Source organism: Phocoena sinus, chromosome 13 (assembly GCF_008692025.1).
Source record: "Phocoena sinus isolate mPhoSin1 chromosome 13, mPhoSin1.pri, whole genome shotgun sequence".
Taxonomy (NCBI): domain Eukaryota; kingdom Metazoa; phylum Chordata; class Mammalia; order Artiodactyla; family Phocoenidae; genus Phocoena; species Phocoena sinus.
In genome coordinates, this window is record NC_045775.1 from 45,461,920 (window position 1) to 45,487,979 (window position 26,060).

Consider the following 26,060-nt stretch of genomic DNA (forward strand, 5'->3'; position numbering starts at 1 on the left):
AAGATGAGGGATTTAGCTAAGTGGATATTCTGAAGAAGAGCATTCTAGGAAGAGAGAAGAGCTAAGCAGAGGCCCTAGGACAGGAGCATGCTTAGGGTGTTCAAGGAATAAAAAGGAGATCAGTGTGACTGGAACAAGGTGAATGAGAGAGGCCAGATCAAGTAGGATCTTACATGATATTGTAAGAAGTTTGGCTTTTATTCGTAGTGAAATGGGAAACCACTACAGGATTTTGAACAGAGGACTCAAAATGTGATTCATGTTTTGCATGGATCACTCTGGCTCCTGGGTGAAGAGTAGACTGTGTGGGGCCAGTGGTAGATGCAGGGAGATCTTTTAGGAGTCTATCAAAGTAATACAGGTGAAAGATGATATTTCTTAGACCAGGTGGTAGCAGTGGAGGTGGATAGTGGTTACAGTATGATGGTAGAGCCAGCATGATTTCATGGTGAATTGGATGCAGGGTATAAGAGAAGGAAAGAAGTCAAGGATGACTCTGTGGATTTTGACCTGAGCAGCTGATAGGATGGAGTTGCCAGAAGCAGAGATAGGGAAGGTTATGAGAGAGCAGACCTTTGCAGGAAAATCAGAAGTTTGCTTTTGGACATGTTAAGTTTGAGATGACTGTTGGACAACAGAGTTGAGATACCAAGTGGGTATTAGGAGTTTGGAGCACAGGAGAGGTCTGGGATGGGGATACATATTTGGAAATAATCAGCATACATGATATTTAAAGCTGTAGTTAGAGCTTGCTGAAATCACCAAGGATGTGAGCAGCGATAGACCAAGCCCTGAGGCCTCCAAAATTACAAGGTCAGGGAGAAGAGGAAGAACCAGTAAGAGACTAAGGAGAGACCAGTGAAGTAGGAGGGAATCTGAAAATGTGCAGTACGCTGAAAGCCAAATGTATAAAGGAAAGTGTTCAACTGTGTGATGTGGTGCTGACAGGCCAGGTAAAACGAGAGTTGACCAATGGATTTTACAACAAAAGTGATGGAGGTCAGAATAGGTTTTAAAGGGAATGGGAGGAAGGAAATTGGAGACAGTGAATATTGATAATTCTGTTGAGGAATTTGCCAAAAAGGGAAATAAATGGAGTCATCACTTGACAAGACCACTTTTAGAGGAGTGGTAGGGTGACAGCTTGACTGTAATGGGTTTAAGAGAAAATCCATAAGGGAGAAAGTGAAAATAGCAAGTATATACGACTCTTGCCATTTTGCTCCAAAGAAATGGGATGGTGGCTGGTGGGGAGAGTGGGTCAAAGAAAACGTCTTTAAAATGGGAGAAAAAGATTGCAAATGATTCAGCAGGGGGCAAAAATTAATAATGTAGGAGAGAGAAAGGAGAATCATTGGAGGGATGTCCTTGAATAGGTGAAAGCAGATGGAATCTAGTGCCTACGTAGGGGGGAAGGAGTCAGCCTTCAATAGGAGCATGACAAGTTCACCTATGGGAACGAGAAGGCAAAGTATGAGGGTGTAGTTGCTGCTTGGTGGGTATAAGTGATGATGGAGTCTATGAAATTCTCTTCTCTTTGCTTCAGTGTTCTCGGTAAAGGAGAAAGCAAGATTCAACTCAAGTGAGAAAGTGGGAGTCTGGGGAGAGAGGGGTAGGAAATAGTTTTCTAGAGAATCAAAGAGTGACTGGATTACGACATATGGTATGATTGTCACACAGCATTAAGATCATGAATTTGAAGTGAGGCACCTCGGCATGGTTGTGAATTTCTCTTCAGCCACATTCATTTACAGGTGCAGCATGAGTAAGCAGAGTTGGATTTAGTCAGAGCTGAAGCAAGAAGGGCAAGAGAATGATTGTAATCTTGATCTTAGAATCTAAGCTAGAGGAGTAAAGGACGTATAGGGATGGGGGACAGTGAAAAGGTGGCCTGATCAATGGATTGGAAGACCCAGGGAATTGAAGGGTCCCTGGGTTTAAGTACCAGAGTGAGCTAGAAGGATGAGAGATAGTGGTCTGAGAGTGGACTGCAGGGAGTTGGTTAGAACCCTACTCCTCCATCCAACTTGGGCTCCAATGAGGCATATTGAGGACGAGGTCACTGCAGGGGAGGAGGTCAGTGTACCAGGAGGCCTGGGTGGGAAGGATCACCTGTGTGTATATTGAAATCGCTGAAAGATAAGATGAGAAAGAAGTGAGAATAAGCCAGGAGCTAAAATCCTTGAGAAATGAGGGAGAAATGACATGAGAATAGCAAGAATGCAGGGTATTAGGTGATTTAAACTGATGCCAGGAGATTTAAAGCTGGGTCTGTATTCTAGGGCCACAGTTAATTATATAACACCACCTCCTTTGGCTAAATTAGTTAGCCAAAAGGCAGACAAGTTTAGAATTTGATATTACTTAATGTCACAGAGCCTGTATTTTATTATTTTTTTCTTTCTCAAAGTGTGCAGAAGAAAGTCACACATATGTTAGGTGATCAAAAACAAGGAATGTATATGTTTTTGAAAATTGGAAAGTGAGTAGTGATAATACTTTTTGAGTTCAGTGCGAAATGTTATTCTCTTTTGGGGTCTTTCATTCTGCTTGTGCCCTAGAGTATGGACTAGAAACTACTGAGAAGAACAAAATACGATTTTAACTTTGGGCTTGAAACATTCTGGCTATAAAAGTGTTTTAAGGGGAGTAAGGAGAGCTAATACAAAATCTCAGAAATATCTAGTCAACCAGAGGCAGAAAGAGGGAAGGGGGAGGGAGAGAAAGACAAAGAAAAAGGAAAGAAAAGAAGGAATAAGAGTAAAGAAAGAAGATGGCTTTGGGGGAAGAGTACAGTTTAGCCACAAATCTGCACATCACAGAATTGTGAACGTTTAAATTCTCTGGGAAACAGAAACAGCATGATGTTTTAAAAGCTAAACTTAATATAAGATGAATGAAGAGAGCCTGTGAATTGTATAGTTTTATTTTTCTTTGACTCCTCAAATATCATTCAGTTCTTACTTGTTTTGAAAGGAATCTCTCATTCTTGGCCTAAATTCTTTAAACAAGTGTGTTTGTTTGGTGACTTAGCATACAGAAATACTGTTCTTTGGGCTAGGCCACCCAGTTTAGAAAGCTGAGGGCCTCTGTACTTAAGATTCAAAAGAATGTTGGTAGACAAGAGAAGGAGATGTACACTTTGTTAATTTCCTCTGTTTCCCATAGACCATTAAACTGTGTTTGAAAAGGAAATGGTAAAAAAGAAGCTTTGAGTGATTAACCAAGCAGCTTTATAGCTGCAGTCATCTCTATTGCCTCTTAGAAATAGCATATAAATATAGAAGTAGGGAGAAAATATTTGAGTTACCAGGGTGTGGGTAATGAGTTACTCTGGGAAAGTTAATAATTATGATTTAATCATTTTCTACCACTACAGCACTCATAGAGAGCAAATATACATTATTGTGCCTAATAAAACGTTAAGAGGCTGAGGTCTGTGTAGGGTGGCGGGTAGAGCCAGGTGACAGGGGTGACCAAATCAGCCAGGGATACACAGAGCCATCACAGAAATTCAAAATATAGGTCAAAACACTAAGTAGAATGTTTGTAATATCTAAATGTTAAACATACATAATCATTCTACCCTAATTGAGATAAAATTAATTTTTAAAAATAATGAAATTGATACTGTAGCAAATGAATAAAATTCAGTTAATCATGAAAAATCGAAATAATATTATTGGATCTTTTAAAAAATATTGTGATCTTAAAAAACAAAGTTCATTGATGGTGTCATCATTGCAGTATGAGCATAGTTTGGGGTCAGAAATTTCCAGCAGCTTTAAAAACTCAGGCTCTACATTAGTAGCAGAATGGTGAACAGAGTTTTGCTCTAATTCTTAGTATTTTCTTCTTAGCTGTCATTTTAAAATAATTTCTCTTTTTGATCTTTTTTTCTTTAGAAACAGGAATATTTTTATGTTTTAGCACATTACACACTCACTGCACCCTATGAACTAGCAGGTAGGAAAACTGAGGCACAGAAATTATAAGTAATTTGCTCATGGACACATAGAAAATCTCAAAGTCAAGAAATGAACCCAGACAATCAGACTCCAAAGCTCTTCCTGTTAAACACTGCAGGGTACACTCTGAGCCTTTCTCAGCCTCAATTCTCTCGTCTATAAAATATGGTCTATAATTCTTACTTCTCATGGTGGTTGCAACATTAAATAAGATGTGGAGCTTGGGCAGGGGAGATGTTCTTTATCTGCTTCTGTGTTGCTGTCTTTATCTGTTTCTGTATTGTTTGATTTGTTATAATGAGCATGAATTATTCATGTATTTTTAATCAAGAAAAAAAAATGTTAAGGCCTATAAGAGTGTCTGGCACAGAGAGGCACCCAATAAAGTCATTATTATGTCTGAGAGCAAAGTCAGAGTTTCCATTTGAATCAACAGGGATTTGTCATCTCTGGAAGCTTGGGTGCAAAGGGAAGAAATAAGATAGGGGAACAGCTAGAAGAGAATCCAGGGTAGAGGTTTTTACTTGCCAGTGAGAGGGGCTTGTTCATCTTAAAGTGAGGGTGGGAACCATTGGGAGGGAGAGCGCACTGGTTTAGGCAAGTGGGAATTAACCAATGGAGCAAAATTCCAAGGAAGTTGGGGTTGGGGGAGTCCTAGAACTTTGGATGAATTAACTTACTTTGCAGAAGATTAACAGTGACTTATTAGTCAATAAGGCCCATTTTCTAAGGTAACAAAAAATATCTATCATTTTGGAAAATGAGAAAGGAATTAAAAGAACTCTGGTTTTCTTTACTTATCTGCCTGGTTCTGGGGGATATGAGAATAGATTTTCTGAAGAGGAGCCATCAGTTTATTTTTCCATTTGTGGATTACAATGGTAAAACGACTGTTGGCAAAAGAACATCTTTTCAAGCAGCTTCCCTTGGTGTAGGTCAGAGGGGCAACAAGAGGAGTTATTTCTGCAGCTGGAAAAAAGGTTCAGAGCTGTCTTCCTGGAGACAGCTCCCATTTCAGAGTCTAAAATAGATTTGAATTACTGTGCTATTGGGGAATCGGGGCCTATTCATTCTAAGCACATCTGTTGGTAACTGTTGAAATTCAAATAAATTCAAATAAAGTGCAAGTAATGCTCGTTTTACACTTATCGATTTCAAGGAGTGTTAAAAAACACATATACAGAAAACCTACACTCCAGTCACTGACACTGCTTAAGACACAACATGGAAAGCCTTGATTTTCTGCCAACCATAGTTCCTTTGAACCTGAGCCACCACATTTTAATTCCTTTAAAATGCTCCTTCCTCCCTACCTGAACTTTTCAACTGAGATTCATTTTCATTTCAAAAGTTTAAATATGAACTATATCAAACAGTTCTGTAGTTTGATTTTGATCATTCCACAGCTTTCAGTAGTGAAATGAGGAGGTTAGACTATTGAACTCATAAAGCCAGGATTGAATAAATGCATTTTTCTCTTTGTCTCCTCTCCAGTTTTAGTAAATAAAAAATTTCAGTTAGGTGCTGTGATTAAGGAAACTTGGTATATCTATTTATTTATATATGACTCCAGTCCATAAAGGATTCAAGGCATCTTTAAGCAGGCAAACACAGGACAGAAGAATAAGGGAAATTCCTTTTTTTCAATTAAGCCATGACTCTCTTATAAGGAAATTTGATCTATCAAATGTATACAAAGAAATAGAACCATTTTAAGGTTGTGAGTTTTAATTTTTTTCTTAATAGTTAAAATTTTGAATAGCGTTTCAAGTACCATATTTATGTCATTACCTTGGAGTTTACAGTGTTACAAGTAGATACCACACCAAGTATATTACATGAATTATCTCCTTTAGTTTAAACCTCATAATTACTCTATGAAGTAGTATTATTTCCATCTTATAGATAAAAGTATCCAAGGCCTTACAAATAAATAATTTGCCCAAAGTCACATAACGAGTCAGGATTCAAATCCATGTCTGTTATTTTGAGTTATTAACTCCTAATCTAAATTATGCCTTATACATGGGAGGCGGTGAAAGAGAAGATCAAAGACCATAAAAGTAAATAGAAATATATTAGAAATTACAGAAAAGAAATTTACATGTAAAAGGAGACATTTGTCTAAAGCCAGGCAAACTTTTACAGAAAGTATTATGGTAAAAATAAAGCATCAGGAAGGAAGAAGACAAACATGGTACCAACAGCCCAGAACAGGGCTCCACAGACAAAGGTGTGGCAAAATCACACACTCAGTTCTCAAGGTGTGTGCTTGCCTTCTCTAGTGCCTTTGGGAAATGTGAGTGCTCTCTGTAAGGTTCTGGAGGGTGAAAGATCCTTACTCTAGGAAACTTCATAACTTACCAGCTGACACTAATATTTCTGGTTTCTTCTAACTCTTTGCTTTCATCTGTATGTTGAAAAATACAATCAATATTAGAGTCTGTTGTTTAATAACTAGTATTGTTCAACTGCTAGTATAGGGGTTTCCTGATTCCTTCCCAATCTTATTTACAGAAAAAATATCATCCATGATTCCACTATTCTTTGTCAATAGTGATTTTCATTTTTGCCTTTTTTTGATGTGCATAAGTAGAATTATTATTTGGCTCCCTTCCACCATTAAATAATAACATTTTTTCAGTTTTCATAATTATAATTCTAAGGGCTATATAATAGTCTACTGAATTGATATAGTATAATTATATTGGGCATTTTTTTGTTTGTTTCCAGTATTTTGCTATTATAAATATCCTTCCAAGAACTGATTAATGTATATAATTTAATTGTATTTCTTCATAAGTGAATTGTATGTTTATATCCTTTGACCATTTATCTCTTGAGGTTTTAAAATTTGTGAAGATTTGAGTTAGTTCTTTATGTATTATATATACACTACTTTTCTACCATGATCAATACAAATGTTTCCCAATTATGTTTCCCTTCTTTTAATTTTGTTAGTTGTTTATGTTACAACCATTTTTTTACTTGATGTTTTTAAGCTATTTATTTTTTCCTTTGTGATTTTCATTACTGCCCTGAGCTTTACAAAGATACTATCCCTCTAAAGATTTCATTAATATTTGATTTTTCTTTTCTCATAGCTTTGCTAAGAATTAAAGCAAATATTTACTCTTTAATCCACTAGAGGCTTATTCTGGCAATGTGGTATAAGAGCTGATCTAAATCACTTTTTGTTTTGTTTTGTGTTTGTTCACCAGTTACCCTGGCAATTATTAGAGTTTAATTAGGCAATTATTAAATAGAATGAGGCAGTTATTAAATAAATATTATTTTCCTTAATTTTATGATAGTTATATATTACATTTATTTCTGTATGTCCCACACTTCTGTATTTTAATCATTTAATTAATATACTTTGTTTTAGGGTTTCCTGGGAACTAGATCAGCAACATAACTTGTGGTTTCTTTGTTAGTGTAGAATTTTAATATTTAACAAATAGTAAATTTTACTTGGTGAAATTCATTTTCCTATATGATAACTGTATATATCTCAATTTGTTCATCTTGCTTTATATATTCTAATACACCTTTATAGTTTTATTTACATATAGCTCATAAGTCTTTATAATTTTCTTTATAACTGTAATGGGCAGTTCTGTTAAGTTTATCCATCCCCTTTTTTTTGAATGGAATTTCTTTCCTTTTTATTACGTTATTGAGCTGGCGGTTACCAGGATAAAGAAAGCCCCTAATTATGGTAAATTCATTATAAACCCGGTCACTTGGATAAACTCATGGGCTAATAAATTTAAACAGATTTCTTAGGATTTTTATACATGCAATGCTTTCTGCAAATAATCAGTTTTCTCTCTCCCTTTAGTGTATCATTCTATTGGCACAAAGCGAATACCCACTAAATGGCAGTTGCCGTTTCTGTATTAAAAAGAATATTAGGTGAGTCAGGAAACTTAAATCCTACTGTCAGTTCCTCAACTAAGAAAGCCATCTATGAAGCACCTTCTGTGGGTCAGGCACCATGCTAGGCACTTTACATAGTCCATCTTGCCTAAGGCTTAGAGTAAGCCTACAGAGTATATATACTATTAAATATCATAGGTAAGGGAACTGATAGGTAAGTTTAGCAGGTATAGAAGCCAAGGCTGGCCCATGCTAGGCCCCCAATAGCAATAAAAAATGGAACACGGAAGTGTCTAACTGTGGCAGTCTGTGCGTGAAAGGCCATGGGCCGATGGCTCTGGAGTCCTTGACCTGACAGGTTTCTTGATTCCCTGGGGACAGCACTGACCACTGAACTTTGGCCAAGGGTCTGAGGAACTAGGGAGACATGGAGAAGCTGCATCAGCTCACTTTCATCCTTATCTTGTACATACGCTTCACACTTCCTGCTTCCGGGTCACGCAGTAAACGTGAGTGAAAGCAGTCCTGAAGGAAGTCTGTGTTCCCCTTCTCACCAGCCTTTCAACCCAGATCAGCCTTTTGAGGTCTGGCTTAGCTCAGTGGGTTAACTAATTTGTCCAAGATTACCAGTGAGTGATGGGTAAGTGGCTTGCTCCACAGCCAGTGGTCTTGCAGTGTGGTTTGGACAGGTCATTTCACCTTTCTGCTATAATTCCCTCATCTGTATGATGAAAGAGTCAGATAAATAATCCAGTTCTGACAGGCAGACTGTTGGTGAATACACTTTATACGCTTCTTCAAGACTGCAAATTCCTCAGACTATACTTTCCACGTTCTTGAATCACTCATATTACTTTGCACATAAGAAATGCTCAGTGAATATTTGTTGATGCAGAATGAATGAATGAATTGATCAATCAATTGAAGAAAATAGTCTTAATGTTTTTCTTTTCTTTTAAAAAAAAAAAATTATTTATTTATTTTGGCTGCACTGGATCTTAGTTGCGGCATGCGGAACCTAGTACCCCCGACCAGGGATTGAACCCAGGCCCCCTGCCTTGGGAGCACGGAGTCTTACCCACTGGACCACCAGGGAAGTCCCTCTTGATGCTCTTCTCACAAGAGATTTTCAATGCTAGAACACAGGATCCTGCAGGGGCCCCTAAAATCTCATTTCACATTTCAACTGTGGAATCTTTTATAAAGATAGCATTTGTCATGAGCCTTTTTATAAGAAGATGCTTAGCAGGGGTCAGCTTGTTTTCATCTGAAAAGAATAAAGAATTGAGGTTAGGAAAGCAGGAAGCCTAGAAAGGAGCCAGGTTTGGAGCTGTGGTAGGTAGACTTTCCTGTAACAAAGCTGTTTCGGCTGTTTTTATCTTTGTGCTGCTGTTCTAGCAACACTATGACAAAACTGTGACTATTCAAACTTAATAAAACTAGAGCCTGTCCAAAATCAATTCTGAGTAAATGATGAACTGTGGGGAGCATACCTTAACACCTCTGTTTGGGCATGCTGTAGAAAACTACCAAATCTTATGTCCTGTCTATAATTTAAACACACAGTGTTTTAAATGCACCCTTAGAAGATCTAATAAAATTACTTGCATATTATTTAATAGTGTGTTCTCTTTTTATGCCAAAAAAAATCCAAAGGAAACTACCCAGCCCTCAGGAGGCATAGAATCTGTGGATTTTGTAATTACTGATTTTGAACTTAAAATCTCATTGAAGTCACTAGTTAATATTTCTAAATCTTTATATCTGAAAACTTCTGAGCATATATCCCAACAACCTTCCTGCCCCCTCTGCCATCCCCAGCCAAAGGTGGGAGGGAGGGAAGACCTGTACTGCCAATAGTTACAAAGGTTATTTCTGGAATAAAAACTAGGATCTGCAGCATGCACGAGTGTCTGGTTTTGTCTCTTGAGCTTTACAAAGACCAGCATCATATTGAGACTATAAAACTATTGTTCTCTGAAACTAAAAGTAAAATCTAGGAAAATTAAGCATTTTTGTTGAAAATTACTGAAATGTCAAATTTTTTAAACTAAGTTGTTACATAAAAGGAAGCATACGGAGGAAAAGCTATAAGGAGTCAAACTGTTTTTTATGAGCCACAGTATTTGCAGGAAAAGAAAACATGACAGAGACCACACCAGTTTCTCTAACATGGATACAAAGGAGAATCACGTCATCAAAGCAGCAGGTTTGTGCTGCCACAGTAAAGATCATCGGTGGCGCTTTCCATATCCTTTAGCTAAACCAAAATACCTGCATTCAGTTGCAACCTGAGAAACAGGCAATAAAGTCACAAATGTCTTTACTTTTAAAAAATATTTTTACCACTTTGTAATAGTGTTTAGTTTTATTGTCCCAGAACAGGAAAAGGAAAACATCGTGTTGATTAAATTTTGGTAATAACTTACTCATTATGGGCATAATTTTTACATCGTCAATGTTATTTCAGTTTGCAAGAAGAGGTACAGGGCTCGGTTACAGAAAATATGGCAACCTGAACTGAGATGGTTCTGAATTCTCTAGACTGTTTCAGGCTTCCTAATATTAAAGTTCTATGCAAGATAAGGTATGAAAGAAGAAAAAAACCTCATCTAAACAAGCTTGCTCTTAATAAATACACTAATAAAGTTTATTTTGACCTTGAGTTAAAATGATCCAGCTCTACTGGATGACTCTGATGGGGCTGCTCTTTTGTATTTATTCAAGTTAAATTTCAGATAAGCCCTTGAATTGTGTGAGCTCAACTATATTCTCTAAAAGAGAGCCAGACTAATGTGAACCTGAATCCAAGTGTACTTTTCCAGTAACATCTGACTAGTTGGATCTCATCTGTCGTGTTATCTCACTATGTCACACTCCCAACCACAGGAAACTGAGGACTAGCTCTCACTAGGAGAAACTGATAGCTCTCAGAGTATGGATCAGCTTTGTAGGTATTTTAACAATCCTCCTCCTAAGGAATACCAAGCTCTGAGAAATGATTAAGCAGATTTATAGAATCTAACATATTAAGCGAAATCCATTTAGGAGAATTTGGAATGTCAGCATGTTCTGTCTTATGATGAACATCCAAGCCCTGCCTGGTTTGCCTAACAGAGTATTTATAAGGAAAAAGTAAGTTCCAGTTTAATGTAATTTCTTATTAGTTAATATTTAGTCAAACAATAAAATGCAACATTAAGCATATCCCTAACTATATTTAGTATAGTAGTTTACACAGCAATTGCTATGGGTTCTATATTTATGTATCATACATCTTTTTCTGGAAAAAAATTGAAGCTGGCTTAAATAGCTTACATGTTTGCCCTTTCTACCGTTAGGAGAGATTCCTTTAAAGAAATTATAAATGCCTTAGGTATACTCTTTTTAATATTTACTCCCTCTAATCATCCTCTGTGTGTACCTTGATTATTCATTCAGAAATACAGCTAGGTTCTCATCTTTTTAGAAAAAAATCCACATCCTTAGCAAGCTGTACAAGACCCTTCACCATCTAGCCATGGCCCCGGTAATCCATTTTCATCTGTAAGAATCTCCCACTCACAATGTCTGGTGTCTCCATGTTGTTAGTTTGGATATTTCAGCCACTATTTTCCTTTGTTAATAACACCTCATAAATATGTTAGTCTAACAGTTTTCAATATTATAAAACTTATTTATACACGGGGGAAAAATCACTTCTTGCATTACCACATTGGAGTTACTAAACCACTGAAAAGACTTATACCATTGGTAAAATATTACGTAGTATTTAACTCTGGATGTCATTACCTCCCAGCAAGAGAAATTGCCAATAAAATTTCAACATTCATTGTAATGACTTTGACTTCGATCACAAAAGCCAAGTTTTATATTTCGACCTGTGTTCAGATTGTTCTTTCCCATGGGGAGAGAAAAAAAAGAAATGTTTTATTCCCTTAGGCATCTTTCAAACTCATTCATAATCTTTTATTAATTTTAAATTGATACATATTTATTGGAGAATTTTGAAAATAATTTGAAAACAAGCAAAGAAAAAACGAAAGGAAACTACCCATATTTCAGGAGATACCCACTATTACCACTTTTTATGTCTTTCAAATATTTTTCTGTCAGTATATTTTGTTTTACAAAACTGAGGTCATACTATATACTGCAAAACTATACCGTTTTGCAACTTGCTTTTAAAAAACTTAATACCATGTATGTTTTAAATTTTTATTTATTTATTTTTTGGCTGCGTTGGGTCTTTGTTGCTGCACACGGGCTTTCTCTAGTTGTGGCGAGCAGGGGCTACTCTTCGTTGTGGTGCGCGGGTTTCTCATTGCGGTGGCTTCTCTTGTTGCGGAGCACGGGCTCTAGGCGCGCAGGCTTTGGTAGTTGTGGCACATGGGCTCAGTAGTTGTGGTGGCTCACGGGTTTAGTTGCTCCATGGCATGTGGGATCTTCGCGGAACAGGGCTCAAACCCGTGTTCCCTGCATTGGCAGGCGGATTCTTAACCACTGTGCCACCAGGGCAGTCCCCAGAAAACTTAATACAATATTAAAAATGTCTTTATTGGTAAAAATTCATCTTCATAATTTTAACAGCTATCATTCCTTTATCTGGAAATACAGTAACTTATTTAACCAGTTCCCAATTATTGGACATTTAAATTGCCTGAACTATTTTCCTGTTACATACAATACAATGTACATCCTTGAGGCAAAATCTTTACGTACATCCTCAGTGATACTTTAGGATAAACTTTTAGGAGTAGAATCACTGTCACATTTTTAAAAATAATTTTTATTGTAGTATAGTTGATTTACAATGTTGTGTTAGTTTCTGCTCTACAGCAAAGTGAGTAAGTTATACATATACATATATCCACGCTTTTTAAGATTCTTCTCCCATATAGGTTATTACAGAGAATTGAGTAGAGTTCCCTGTTCTATACAGTAGGTCCTTATTAGTTATCTATTTTATATATAGTAGTGTATATATATCAATCCCAGTCTCCCAGTTTATCCCCCCTTTTCCCTCCATAACCATGAGTCTGTTTTCTACATCTGTGACTCTATTTCTGTTTTGTAAATAAGTTCATTTGTAGCATAATTTTTTAGATTCCACATGTAAGCGATGTCATATGGTATTTGTCTTTCTCTGTCTGACTTACTTCACTTAGTATGACAATCTCTAGGTCCATCCGTGTGCTGCAAATGGCATTATTTCATTCTTTTTTATGGTTGAGTAATATTCCATTGTATATATGTACCACATCTTCTTTATCCATTTCTCTGCTGATTGACATTTAGGTTGCTTCCATGTCTTGGCTATTGTAAATAGTGCTGCAATGAACATTGAAGTGCATGTATCTTTTCGAATTATGGTTTTCTCTGGATATATGCCCAGGAGTGGTATTGCTGGGTCATATAGTATTTCTATATTTAGTTTTTTGTGGGGTTTTTTTTGCGGTACGCGGGCCTCTCAGTGTTGTGGCCTCTCCCATTGCGGACGCACAGGCTCAGCGGCCATGGCTCACGCGCCCAGCCGCTCCACGGCATGTGGGATCCTCCCGGACCAGGGCACGAACCCGCGTCCCCCGCATCGGCAGGTGGACTCTCAACCACTGCGCCACCAGGGAAGCCCTATATTTAGTTTTTTAAGGAACCTCCATACTATTCTCCATAATGGTTGTACCAATTTACATTTCCACCAACATTGTAGGAGTGTTCCCTTTTCTCCACACCTTCTCCAGCATTTATTGTTTATAGATTTTTTGATGATGGCCAATCTGACCAGTGTGAGGCTGAATCACATTTTATTTATCTAATTAGGCAATGCATGATAGATGTACAAAAATTCAAAAGGAACAATAGGATATTCAGTGAAAAATAAGCCTTCCTCCTTGCCCTCCCTCCAGATATTCTTCTCCCTCCTGGAAGGCAGCTACTTTTAGTAGTTTTCATTTATTTTTGCAGAAATATTTAACGCATTTATAAGCTTTTACATATAAATCCTTCAGTGTGCATATTAAGAAATTGGTAAAATGGTTTCACTAGTGAAATTTGCTTTATAATTTTATATGCTAGATAATCATAGGCACAAAACTTTCTACAATAAAGCAACATTGAGTTATTTCAGTTCTGTATTATCCCTTAATTTAGATTATACTTTTATATAATAATATGTCATTTATCAACTACCGTTGTTAGTATTTTTATCTTCATGGTACACTTTTAAAACTTTTTATTATAGAAGGTTTCAAACACACCTGAAAGTAGAATAATACAATGAAGCCCCAAGTATCCAACTAGTACGCACATTTTAAGTCTTTTAATAAACAGTGCCAAGTTTTTCTCTATAAAAGTTTTTTACCGATTTATGCTCCTATCTACATATGAGATTTATATTATCTTCATTTTTGTACTGTTGAATTTTATAGCTGCTGCATCCAATGTTATAGGTATATGTTTTTAAGTAAGAGTAACTCGGTGGCAGGGATGGAAAATCTAGCACAGTAATGCCAGTCAACTTAGTGTCGCTTCCTGGTTCAGTGTGTTCGGAAGAATGATGAGAACAGATGCAGGATCTGTGGGGAAAAGTGCTAGGATTGATTAACAATGTCTACTACAGGGAAAGCGGGGAGGACTGTTGGCACTCGAGTCATATAGTTTGCTGATTCTGCTTTAGCTTATGAGCATAGCAGCATGCTTTTGTATCATTCTTTTGCTTAGTAGCCATAAAACCCAATTTGGCTTATTAAAAGGTGATGAGACATTTCTGTGTACCTATAGATTCCCCAATGCCTGCTGTCATATTGACAGGTTTTCTTAAAAATAAGCTGCTCTTTTTTTTTTTTGGCTGCGTTGGTTGGTCCTTGTTGGTCCTTGGTCCTTGTTGGTCCTTGTTGCTGCACGTGGGCTTTCTCTAGTTGTGGCGAGCAGGGGCTACTCTTCGTTGTGGTGCAAGGGTCTCTCATTGCGGTGGCTTCTCTTGTTGTGGAGCATGGGCTCTAGGCACGCGGGCTTCAGTAGTTGTGGCGCATAGGCTCAGTAGTTGTGGCTCACGAGTTGCTCCGTGGCATGTGGGATCTTCCCGGACCAGAGATCGAACCCTACATTGGCGGGAGGATTCTCAACCACTGCACCACCAGGAAAGTACCATACGTTGCTCTTTTGAAATGAACTCAGTGATGTTGGAACACACGTAAAGAGCATGCTGCTGCACCATCATTAGGGGAGCAAGTGCAGGGGTTGTATTGTTAGAAGCAGGAAAGGATGACATTTGTCCAGTCACACAGCTTTACCTGGCTCCAAGCAGGAGCATGGATTTGTTGAAGTCTGTGGTGTGGTTTGTGGTCATGGAACAGAGAAGCTAACTGACCCACAGTGAATCAAACCCCAAATCTTATCATTTTAAATTCCATGTTCCCATTTACTGAGCTAACCAGCCACAACAAGAGTAAACTAAAAACCAACATAAAGTATATCAAGTATTTGAGAACTGCTTTTTCATAAACCAATGGATTGGTAAATCTGGAAGGCATCTTGGAGATTGTTTAGATCAGGCTTTGGCAAACTACATCCCAAGGGCCAAATACAGCCCACTGCCTGTTTTTGTAATTAGAGTCGTATTGTAATATAGCCAGGTCCATCGGTTTACATATTGTCTGTGGCTGCTTTTGCACTACAACAGCAGAGCTGAATAGTTGTGACAGACTATACTGACCACAAAGCCTGAAATATTTATTATCTGGCCCTTTATAGAAAAAAATTGGCAACCTCTTATTTAAACCAGACTTTTCATTTTAGAGATGTGGAGATTGGGAATCAAGTAGGTAACTTGAGAAAACAGCTGGCAGAATTCCCCAAATCCCCAACATCAGGATCCAGAGCTATCATCTCTTAAGATTTTGGTAAGATAGCATTTTTACATCTTCTAGAAGCCCTACTCTACCTTCTTAGGCAGGGCGTCACTCCCTTCTCCACTGCCTTTCAGGCATACGCAATGAAGACAATGAGAACGCCCTCCTCTACTCATACAACACCTCACACATTCCTTAATCATTGCAGTTATCGTGCGGAATTGTAATCATTTGCTTTTCCCACTAAATTCTGAGTTCATCGGAGGCAGGGACCATGCCATATTTGTCTTTGTAGCCCAGGTTACAGAATAGATATCTAATAACTATGTGCTCAGTGGCTGGCATTTGCCACTTCATCTTCTGTGGCTATTTTAAGGTAAACTTCAACTATTGTGAAGATAAAATGCAAACATTGTGATTTATAATTTTCTATTCCTGACCAACACCCCCCACTGAGATCCATCAATAGGAGATGTCCAGGGCCAAATACTATGGATAGAAGGCAAAGGTCTCAAATATTTTCATTGTATTTGCTAAGAAATGGCCTCAGAGCCAGTCTTGACCTATATTCCTGGCAAACGGACAAGAGGCTGATGTAAATCAAGGACAATGAGGATGCAAAAGAGATGAAAGATTTTTAGAATCAATGGGACATTATGGTTGATTGTGCACGGATGCTGAGTGTCAGAGACTCTCTAGATTCTGTCAAATTTCAGAATGCAGGAGGAAGAGCACATTGGACGAGGGAGGTGTGAGTGGGAAGGGGGTATAGGGTGTGGGTGGAGGTAGATACGGTACAATCAAGTGGGGAGATTCAGTGGACAGTGGATTATATGAATCTGGAACTTTCATGCTAAGTCTAGGTTTAGATGAAATCATTCAAAGAGTAGATAGAGATTAAGAGAGGAGATTAGGAGCAGAAACCTAGAGATCACCAAAGTAAGGACTGAACACAGTAAGAGGAACCCCCACTGAGAAGGAACCCCTGGAGACGTAGGAGGAAGACAAAAGGTGGTGTCCTAGAAGCCTAGGTGGAGAGGAGAAATGCCAAGTAAAACTATTTTGAGGGGAAAAAAATATATGATGCTTTGGATTTAGTGATTTGGAGGTGTCTGATAACCTTTTGTCTATCCGATCAATCCTTTCACACACTGGCAACTGGAAATATTTTGGAAGGAAAGGAAAACTTTTCTTATATGTCAGTCACTAAAAGTATAAAGCTGGTAGGAAAGATGATGTGCTTTTACACAAATTTGTTCACCTTTTCCAGAATATGTGTATCAAATGAGGATTTATACTTCCATTATCTCAGGCTTTTAATAAGTTCTAATAAAAACCCATTTGTGCTGTTCAGATTATACTCTCCCAATGGATGATTTGTCATCATCTGATATTTTATGCTGATTTGAGTACTTTTATATGATGGGCCTAAAATAAAACCAAACCTTCTCAATACATAAAATCATGTCCAAATGGGAGTTGTCTTGAGCTAGAATATCTAAAATCTTTTTTAAAAGGTTAAAAAGCAATGCTTATTTAGTGTATGGTAACAGTCAATAAGTATTTGTTGAATGAATGTGTAAATAAATAAATGGTATATTCTCCTATAATTTTTCAACTATATATTGTGATTTTAAAACAAGTCCACAAATTCTTTGACACTCCTCTCACTAAAAGCGGGGTCTAATTCCCATCCCCCTGAATAAGGACCAATTTTAGTGACTGGCTTTTAGCAGATAGAATGCAGTGGACCTGACCCTGAGAGTCTTCCAAGACTAGGTTAGAATAGACAGTCCTCTTCCGCCTGGCTGGCTCGTTCTCTTGGACCCTGTGACTTTGGGCCCTTGAGCTGACAGATGTGTAAGAAGTCTAGCTACCCTGAAGCCACCATGCTGGAAAGAGCACATAGGCATGGAGAGAGTTGTCTGAGGAGCCTCAGCTGTTCACAACCCCAGGTGACTGAGTTTTCCCAGGATCACCTGCCACACCTCTGAGTGACTGAGCCATCCAGTTATTCCATTCCTCAGGCTTCGAGCCACCCTCTATAGCATGCATGGCAGGGATGAGTTCTCCCCGCTAAGCTCTGTCCACATTGTAGACTTGTAAGCAGGATAAATATTGTTTAAGTCTCTAGGTTTGAGGGTAGCAACCACAGTAATGGGAACATTCCCTAATTAGAACATCGGCTATATGTTGCCATGAGATTCTTATTGCTTGATCGCCATGGAGAACATTATGATCCTTTAACACATTCCCATTCTGGCTAATTCTCTCTGTGGGAGGGGGCATTCCTGCAGTCACCTACTACTCCAGTAGCCACTGGGTAGAACAGCCTTCACTTCCTTTACCTTTCCTAAATCTAAGGGAAAATATCAGAAATGTTGCCTTCTAAAATTGAAACACGTAAAATCGCCTCTTTCAAAGCAAACTGCCTTAAGATGGGGTTTGTGTACATGATATGATAAGTGATGGGTTTTTCCTTGTCTCTGCCCTAAAAACAAGGACGTACTGGAATATGTTTCAGTATAATCGGAGAGTATCCTCAGGACAGGAACAAAGTAACTGTAAAGAAAACCACAGCCTCATAAACCTGTGTGAGGCAGTGATGTGGTAAGTGAAAAATGGTGGGTGGTGTAGAGTTTTTTAAAGGCGATCGATACCACCATTTCAGTGTTTTCTAGGGAAGAAGGTTTTATCATTATATATTTTCTAGGCCACAATATGCCTAAACTGGAGAAAGAACAATCTATTGTAATTCTGTCTCATTAGCGTGCTTCCCCAATTGGAAAATTCTCGTACAGATGGATGATATACTTGACAAATAGAGCACCCAATATAAATGAATACATGGTATTGTATTTTTCTAAATTGATCTATGAATTTGGTTAGTAATACATTTGTTCCCCTGAACTTGATCACTTCAGAGAAAGCTTTTAATATCAATTTCCTAGACCACTGAAGACCACTGGCATCTCCACCAATGTAATGATGCCTCATAGGATTCTATAGGAAGCTGCTAGCTAGTTTCTTTCTTTCTTTGATGTAAGTTTAGCTATAGCAGGAAATGGTGTGTGATTCGAAGAGGCTCCCAAACATAAGTCCTCATCTGGATGACTGCCAGATCAAATAGTACTTTCTAGACCCAGTGTCGGGGAGTCTGGTTTCTTCCACAGCAGGACCCATCTTCTGGCTTTAGCTTCATGGTTATAACTTCTGAGACTTCAGGCCTCTAATTCTATTCAAATGTAAACATACCACTCTGGTGAGTTTAGATTTACATGCCTAGTTTGAATGGCCTCATCTGCAAGTCATTTGGAAAACTAAATATAACAGTCGTTTACTATATAAGTAGCTTTCAATTCAAAAGAGGGAGATGTAATTAATTAAACTGCATTCTGATTCTAGTACTACACATTCTTTAATCATTTTATTAATCGCTTCAGAGAAATCAAGCAATTTTAAAATGCAATATTAAAATTATGTAGAATTTTACCTTAGAAGAGGGGGAATCATTACATCTGTCAACTTTTTCCATTAAATCCTTTTCTTTCTTCTCCCTTTTAGCCCCTAATCCTTCCCTCTTTCACTTTGTCACCTCCCACTAGACAGGTAACTTGGATATACAGATGATGTCCTTTTATTTGTCTAAGATTAATCCAGCTGTTAATAAATTAGATTTTTTTATGAAAAATACAACAGTTTTAAGTCATCCTACGAGCATATACAATTTAAATTTGTTATCAGGGTGACACCACTTATAAGCTGAAATGGCCTTCTTACCTCCTATCTTGAACCTCCCTATGAACTGAGTCACATGCTTACATTTAAAGATAAAACACCCTCCTAGGGGAAAACAAGAATGGAAAAATAATTTTTTTTTTAACCCTGGGAAGTTCAAAAAGATAAGCCATTTCCCTGAGACATCTCCATGAAGAAGAGTTTCACTATTTGATTTCCTGTTAGATATTTAAAGGTATTCTGAAAGCCCCCATCTTCAGGGTTAACATGTAAGTGCAGTAAGCTCTGTCACAGACGATCCCTTTAAAATGCAGCCCAACAGTCTTCCATTAACATTTAATTTTTCTGATTTTCCACCTATGAAATCTCCTGCTTGATCAGTGGTACTTGGGTCATTAGCTGCCTCTCCATTCTACCTTCGAACTATTCTTTTGATTCAATTCCGCACAAATTATTTCAAAGTGACTGTCAGGGACAGCTTTGTGAGTTCGTCTTTAAAGTCAGTGCAGGCACCTCTCGGCTTGGCTTCCACGAGGCTGGCGGGCCTGGGAGAGCCGAGGCCCCAGTTCCTCCAGCAGCCGCAGCAAAGCGCTGCCCGCGGCGCTCCATCAGCACCACGCTCGCTGGAGGCTGCAGCCGGGTGGGTGCCCGCAGCGCCCACGCCGCGCTCAGCGGAGCATCCAGCCCGCAGCTGCCCTTGCCTGGCGGTGGCGGCTGAGAGTTCTCCGTCCGGTTGTTCAAGGCCCGGGTCAGGACGGCGGCCACGGAGACGGCTGCCCTGTAGATACACGTTTTTGTGACCTCAGAACGATGGGTGTCTCTCTGTAATGGAACAGGTATCTAGCAAAGTCGGTTGTAAAACAAAACTCTATAAATAAATCTCCATATCCCTGTCCAATAATTTCCTTTATAAAAATCAAGGAAACAGCATCAAGGAGAAAAAGAAAAAAGCAAAACACAATCCTCACAGCTTTATATGTTTAAACCTCACTTTGTTCCCAACATGACTTAAAGTGATTTGTAAGGCTATGTAAAACTGTAACAAGAGAGTGTACATTTACAAGTGGAAAAGGATAAAAAACAAGGGTGGAGACATAAAATAGAGCCAGGAGCTAGGCTTTAAAAAATGTCTGAAATAATGGCCTCTGCTCTGGGCGGGTCACAGTTTGGCTCTAAATTATCTAGTAGCCCTTTGTCAGCTAATGGCATCACCCCAACAATTCAATTTGCTTATGAGCATTTTGGGGGAGGTGGGGAGAGAGGTCAGGGTGAGGGGTGAAAATACAGGCGAGTCTGGCCAACTCCCTTTTCATTTGGCTCCATGTAGGAGTAGATTTTAACATATCAGGAACAGAAAACATCCTAGACCATGTGCCCTTAAAGCAATCCTCCTCGACTATTGTTCTTCTGAGGCAAGGCGCTTGTAAATACTGGAAGGCATTGAATTCAGAGCAGAGGTAGGCTTGGCCTGCCAAAAACAACCTTAAAGTTGTGTAAAGCTGCTGTGTCTCTCCTCTCCTCCACAGTCAGACAGCTCAAGAGATTGATCTGTTCTTGCTGTCTTCATTTCTTCACTTCCCCCTCACTCCTAAAACCATTCTAATCCGGATTCTGCCCCCACCATGTCACTGAATCTGATCTTGCAAAGGTCTCCAAAGTATTCTTCAGTTCATCTTTTATTTGGGTCTCAGGAGCATTTGGAAGTTGACGTCTCTCTCCTTCTTAAAAATATTCTTTGTACTTAGTTTTCCTAATGTTGCAGGAAGGGGAGTCCCTTTCAGGGTCCAAGAGTGGGCCCTTGTCTAATACTGGGAAATGAATTGTCTGAGGAGACACACGTGCTGACAAAGCAAGAGACTTTATTGGCAAGGGGCACCTGGGCAGAGAGCAGCAGCGTAAGGGAACCCAGGAGAACTGCTCTGCCACGTGGCTCACAGTCTCAAGTTTTATGGTAATGGGGTTAGTTTCCCAGTTGTCTCTGGCCAATCATCTTGCTTGGCCCATAATTGGTCTGACTCAGGGTCCTTCCTGGTGGCATGCGCATCTCTCAGACAAGATGGGTTCCAGCGAGAAGGATTCTGGGTGGTTGGTAGGATATAATATTGGCTGACATCTCCTCCCTCCTTTTGGCCCCTCCCAGATTCTCCCAGTTAGTTTTTGGTGACAGCACCACATTCCTTATCAGGACCTCCTGTTGTGAGACAACTCATGCAAGTGGTTATCATTGTGCCTGGCCAAGGCGGACCGTTTCCATCAACAGTTCCCTAACACTAACAACACACTTCGTGGTTATTTCCCTCTTCTCTGGTCATTCCTTCTACCTCTCCTCCATTTGCTTCTCTTTTCCACCTGACCCTTCAATGTTGGTGTTCCTTGGGATTCTGTTCTAGTGCTGAAAAGAACTCCAGATCTGAGAGAGTTCACAAAAGTATTGCTGTCATATAGACCAGCAAAAATAATACTTCTCATCTTTTGTATCCCATAGTGTAGAGTTTCATGAAGTTCTTGTTAACCAAATAGCAGTGGTAGACGTGGTATGTTGCCTCCTTGCTCAACCTCTGTTCCAAATGCCTTCTGGTGCCTTTCCTTTACTGCAGACTCTGGAGAGCTAGGATCTACGTTTCTCAGACTCCCTTGCAGCTAGAGTTTCAAATGTGATTTTGGTTTCATCAGTCAGAAGTCCTCGTGTGAAATTTGAATTTGGAACTGAATTGGGTGGGGAGAGAAGCAGCAGGATCTGAGTCAACCATTTAGCAGGTGAGGATCTAGCAAACGTTACGAGGCTCTGGAGCCAACAATTCTGGTAGGGGCTTAATGACTCCTGGACTGCAGTTGGGGTAGTGTGTTCATAAATGCAGTGATTCTGGTGACAGCCTCCTGACTTCTAGCAGCTCCCTTAACGGGCCTATCAGGAAAAAAAAAAATTGTCCAAGGTTTGGAAATGGAGATTAGGGGCTGTCTTTCAGGGAAGTGCTGGGTATTGTCTAGTGGAGCTTTATAGAATTTTCAGATGCTACACAAATGTGCACTTGATTGATTTTCTGTTGACCAGGTTATTTTACAACTCTGTAAGGTAGAAAGTTACTTGTAACAAACTACAGAAATGCAAACACTTCTTGTCCATAGAAAAGCAAATTAGTTTTTCTCTGATAGATATACAATCAGCTTTTGCCCTGAAAAAAAGATAATCCCAAACATTACTTTTTCATTGCCCTAGGAGTACACTAATATAGGAACCACTAGCCACGTGTGGCCGTTGAGCACTTTAATGTGGCACGTTTGAATTGAGATGTGTTGTAAGTGTAAGATACACACAGATTTCAAAGACTCAATATAAAAGTGTGTAAAATAGCATGTTCATTTTATTTATTGTTTATATAGATTATATCTTAATATTTTGGATATATTGGACTAAAATAATTTGTTTAAATTAATTTACATATTTTTTACTTTTAATGTGGGTCCTAGAAAAGTTTTAATTATACATGAGGCTCACATTACAAGGCTGTTGGACAGTGCTGCCTTATAGAATTTTAACCAATTTTGCATCTATTAGCAAGTTGAGTTCAGCATTCCTGATTGTATGCATGAATATATATGTGTAATATACATACGTGTAATATAAATTCTCCTTTGAACCAGATGTAACATCTTCTATGTTCCCTTATTGTGTTGAATAGAAATCTTTGACACATGTCATATTGTATTTGCATGAGAATCACAGTTTTAACATTTTATACTTTAGCAGCCAATTCTACAGAGTTGCTCCAACAGGCCCATCCAAATCTGTTCTTCCAGCCCTTCCAGTGATTTTGTAAGGACCTACTTCACTATATTAAATTCCATTGTAAAATAGCTAAGGTGGTTTTCATTACCTGCTACTGTACCCTGTCTGATACAATAGCTAAAAATTATCGAGTGCTTACTATTCTCTAGATATTGTGTAAAATGCTTTACACAGATTCTCTTGTTTAATCTTCATAACAACTCTCTGGGGTAGGCTATATACTCTCCTTTTTTTACAGATGAGGCACTGAGAGTTTAAGAAAGTTGCCCAAGATGACCAGTTAAGAAGTGGTAACTGGATTCACATCCAAGCAGAACGACCCAAAAGTCCACTCCATTACCACTGTGCTGCCAGCATTTATTTTCTTTCTATAAAATGAAACAGAAGAGCATATCTGTCACTTTGTTGACCTGGAAACTGTGGTGTGGCAGAGAAGCTAGAGGTTTCAATCATGCCTTCACTTCTTCTGCCGTCTCTGCATCCAGGCCCTTGATTCAGATTGGCTGGTTCTCAGAATCTCAGACATAGCTCATGCCTGGGTAGTTCTTCCAGACTCTCCCCCAGACGAGGAGGTTGAGTGACATGCTATTTTCCACTGCAGCTGAGAAGCAGCTCCACCAAGAACAAGAGGTTTTACTAGTGTAATTGCATTCAAGTGTGTGACTTGGAGGCTCACAGAGCTTGCTAAGCAGGCTGTCCATCATCTTTGGCAAAGGTAGAGAACAATTACGCTATAATAACTGCTTTTAAGGGCCTGCTGGGTGTCAGACATCACATTAGGCAATTTATATACCTTCTCTTTAATCCTTTCAATAACTCAGTGAAGTATTATCCTATTTTAAAGATGAGGAATCTGGTCTCAGTTTAATTATGGATATCCTAGGATTCCCTTTATAATCACTGAACTCTTCACTAATCGTGGGCTACATATCTAACAGAAACTTTAGACATTATATCAAAATACGTTCAGGGGCTTCCCTGGTGGTGCAGTGGTTGAGAGTCCACCTGCCAATGCAGGGGACACAGGTTCATGCCCCGGTCTGGGAGGATCCCACATGCCGCGGAGTGGCTGGGCCCATGAGCCATGGCTGCTGAGCCCGTGTGTCCGGAGCCCGTGCTCTGCAACAGGAGAGGCCACAACAGTGAGAGGCCCATGTACCGCAAAAAAAAAAAAAGTTCAAATGCTTGTATTGATAATGAAGAAGTATGATATTATTTGTCCACATGTAACTAAATAAGGAAACTTGCTAAAGAAAGAATAGCAAAAATATTATATGCTATCCTTTCATTATTAATGCTACTTTGAAAGCTTGAAATGAGCAGACAACTCAATATTTTCCAACATGCATCACGTTAGCTTTTAATTCATTAGCTGTCTTTTCCTACTGTTTGCTTTCTTGCTGTGGTCTACATTTTATACTGGTGCTACAGAGCTATGTGAAAGGATTATGCTGCCCCACTTTAGTCCCAGGAAATAGAACTGCTATGAATTATTAATAGTATTGGCTTTCTAATGCTTTAATTTCACCTCTTTGTTTCAGAGAAGGATATTAGTTAAATGGGATTTTTTTTTACCACTCCAGGAGCTTACTACATTTTGTAGGAAATGCTGACTTGAGTTATAGGAAAGATGGTCTTACGTTGATTTCCATCTCTACCTGTGATGGATCCTCCAATCATTCCACTCCTCTGTATCCTTGCTTAGTGATAGGTTAACAGGGAAGTTTTCAAACTGTGCTCTTCAGAGCCCTTGGGATTCCCCAGTGGTTCTCGAGGTGCAGCTGGCAGAGAGAAAGGCCTGGGGGGAAGGTTCTGCACCCCCAGGCCCCGACCATTCCCTTGTTCAGAGAAGCACTTCACTCCTGCTATAAGCAGTAAGCTTTTGTGCAAGATTATGTTGGAAGAAAGGATTCTTTTCTTTAAAAAGGAGCTTAAAAATCCTGAATTAATACAGCAAATACAATAAATAGGTGTCTGTACATCTTTGGGATACTAAGAAAAATGTCTAAGGATTTTTATTGGATGATCGCAACACGTATGAGCATATACAACCAATTGTGCGCTGAATTTGACCAAGGTGGCGGCAAATCAGGTGACTGGGTTTGCAGGATGGACTTGGCCCTCTTGTGGTGTTGAGATAGTCACCCTGAACTGAGTGGAGTCGGTTACTACGTTTATTTATGTAGTGAGTAAACTCACAATCACAAGAAATGCAGTAAAATCTGGGGGCTGGCAAAAGTATTTATACATGGACAGATTCCCATGAACCACAGGCTTATATTCAGCTTATTAGGTCGATCCATAGGCTTCTAACTTTCTTTAAGAGACTGAATATTGTCATTATTTGAGTTATTTCACAGGGGACTTCCATCAGCAAAATATTTACTCATTTTCTGTAATAAGAGCAACTATTTCTTTACCTTTCAAAGAGTGGGGGGAAAAAAGCAGGAGGGTTTTGTTTTGTGTGAGGTAAAAATCGAAGAGTTAACAGGTTATGCTCAGGGTTCCTTTCTGTGTGTGGACTGTGTAGTCCCTATACAGTCTATGCCGCTTCCTCTCATGCATGGAAGCTACAGACCTGAGGAGGGCAGGCAGGTGACAGACTCCATTCATTCAGTAAATATGTATTGAGTGCCAATTATCACTGGGCATCATGCTAGATGTTGGGGATACAACAGTGTGTAAGACTCTGACCCTGCCTTCTTAGAATTTGCATTCTAATGTGGAGGAGGCACGTAGTGAATACATAAACAATCATATAAACACAGCAATTATAAAATGTGGCAATTCCCATGATATACACAATAGCATGGGAGTAGGGCCCTTTTTAGATAG

The 26,060-nt window shown here is 38.9% G+C and overlaps 2 protein-coding genes across 2 annotated transcripts in view; one reads left to right on the forward strand and one right to left on the reverse strand.

Moving 5' to 3' along the window:
* The window catches only part of ACYP2 (acylphosphatase 2), a 165,162-nt gene that overhangs the window by 130,483 nt on the left and 8,619 nt on the right, over window positions 1–26,060 (forward strand). The window lies entirely within an intron of this gene.
* The window catches only part of TSPYL6 (TSPY like 6), a 35,298-nt gene that overhangs the window by 3,137 nt on the left and 6,101 nt on the right, over window positions 1–26,060 (reverse strand). Inside the window, 1 exon segment of the mRNA XM_032653306.1 lies at window positions 19,952–20,278. Within this exon segment, the coding sequence (XP_032509197.1) occupies window positions 19,952–20,278 (327 nt within the window).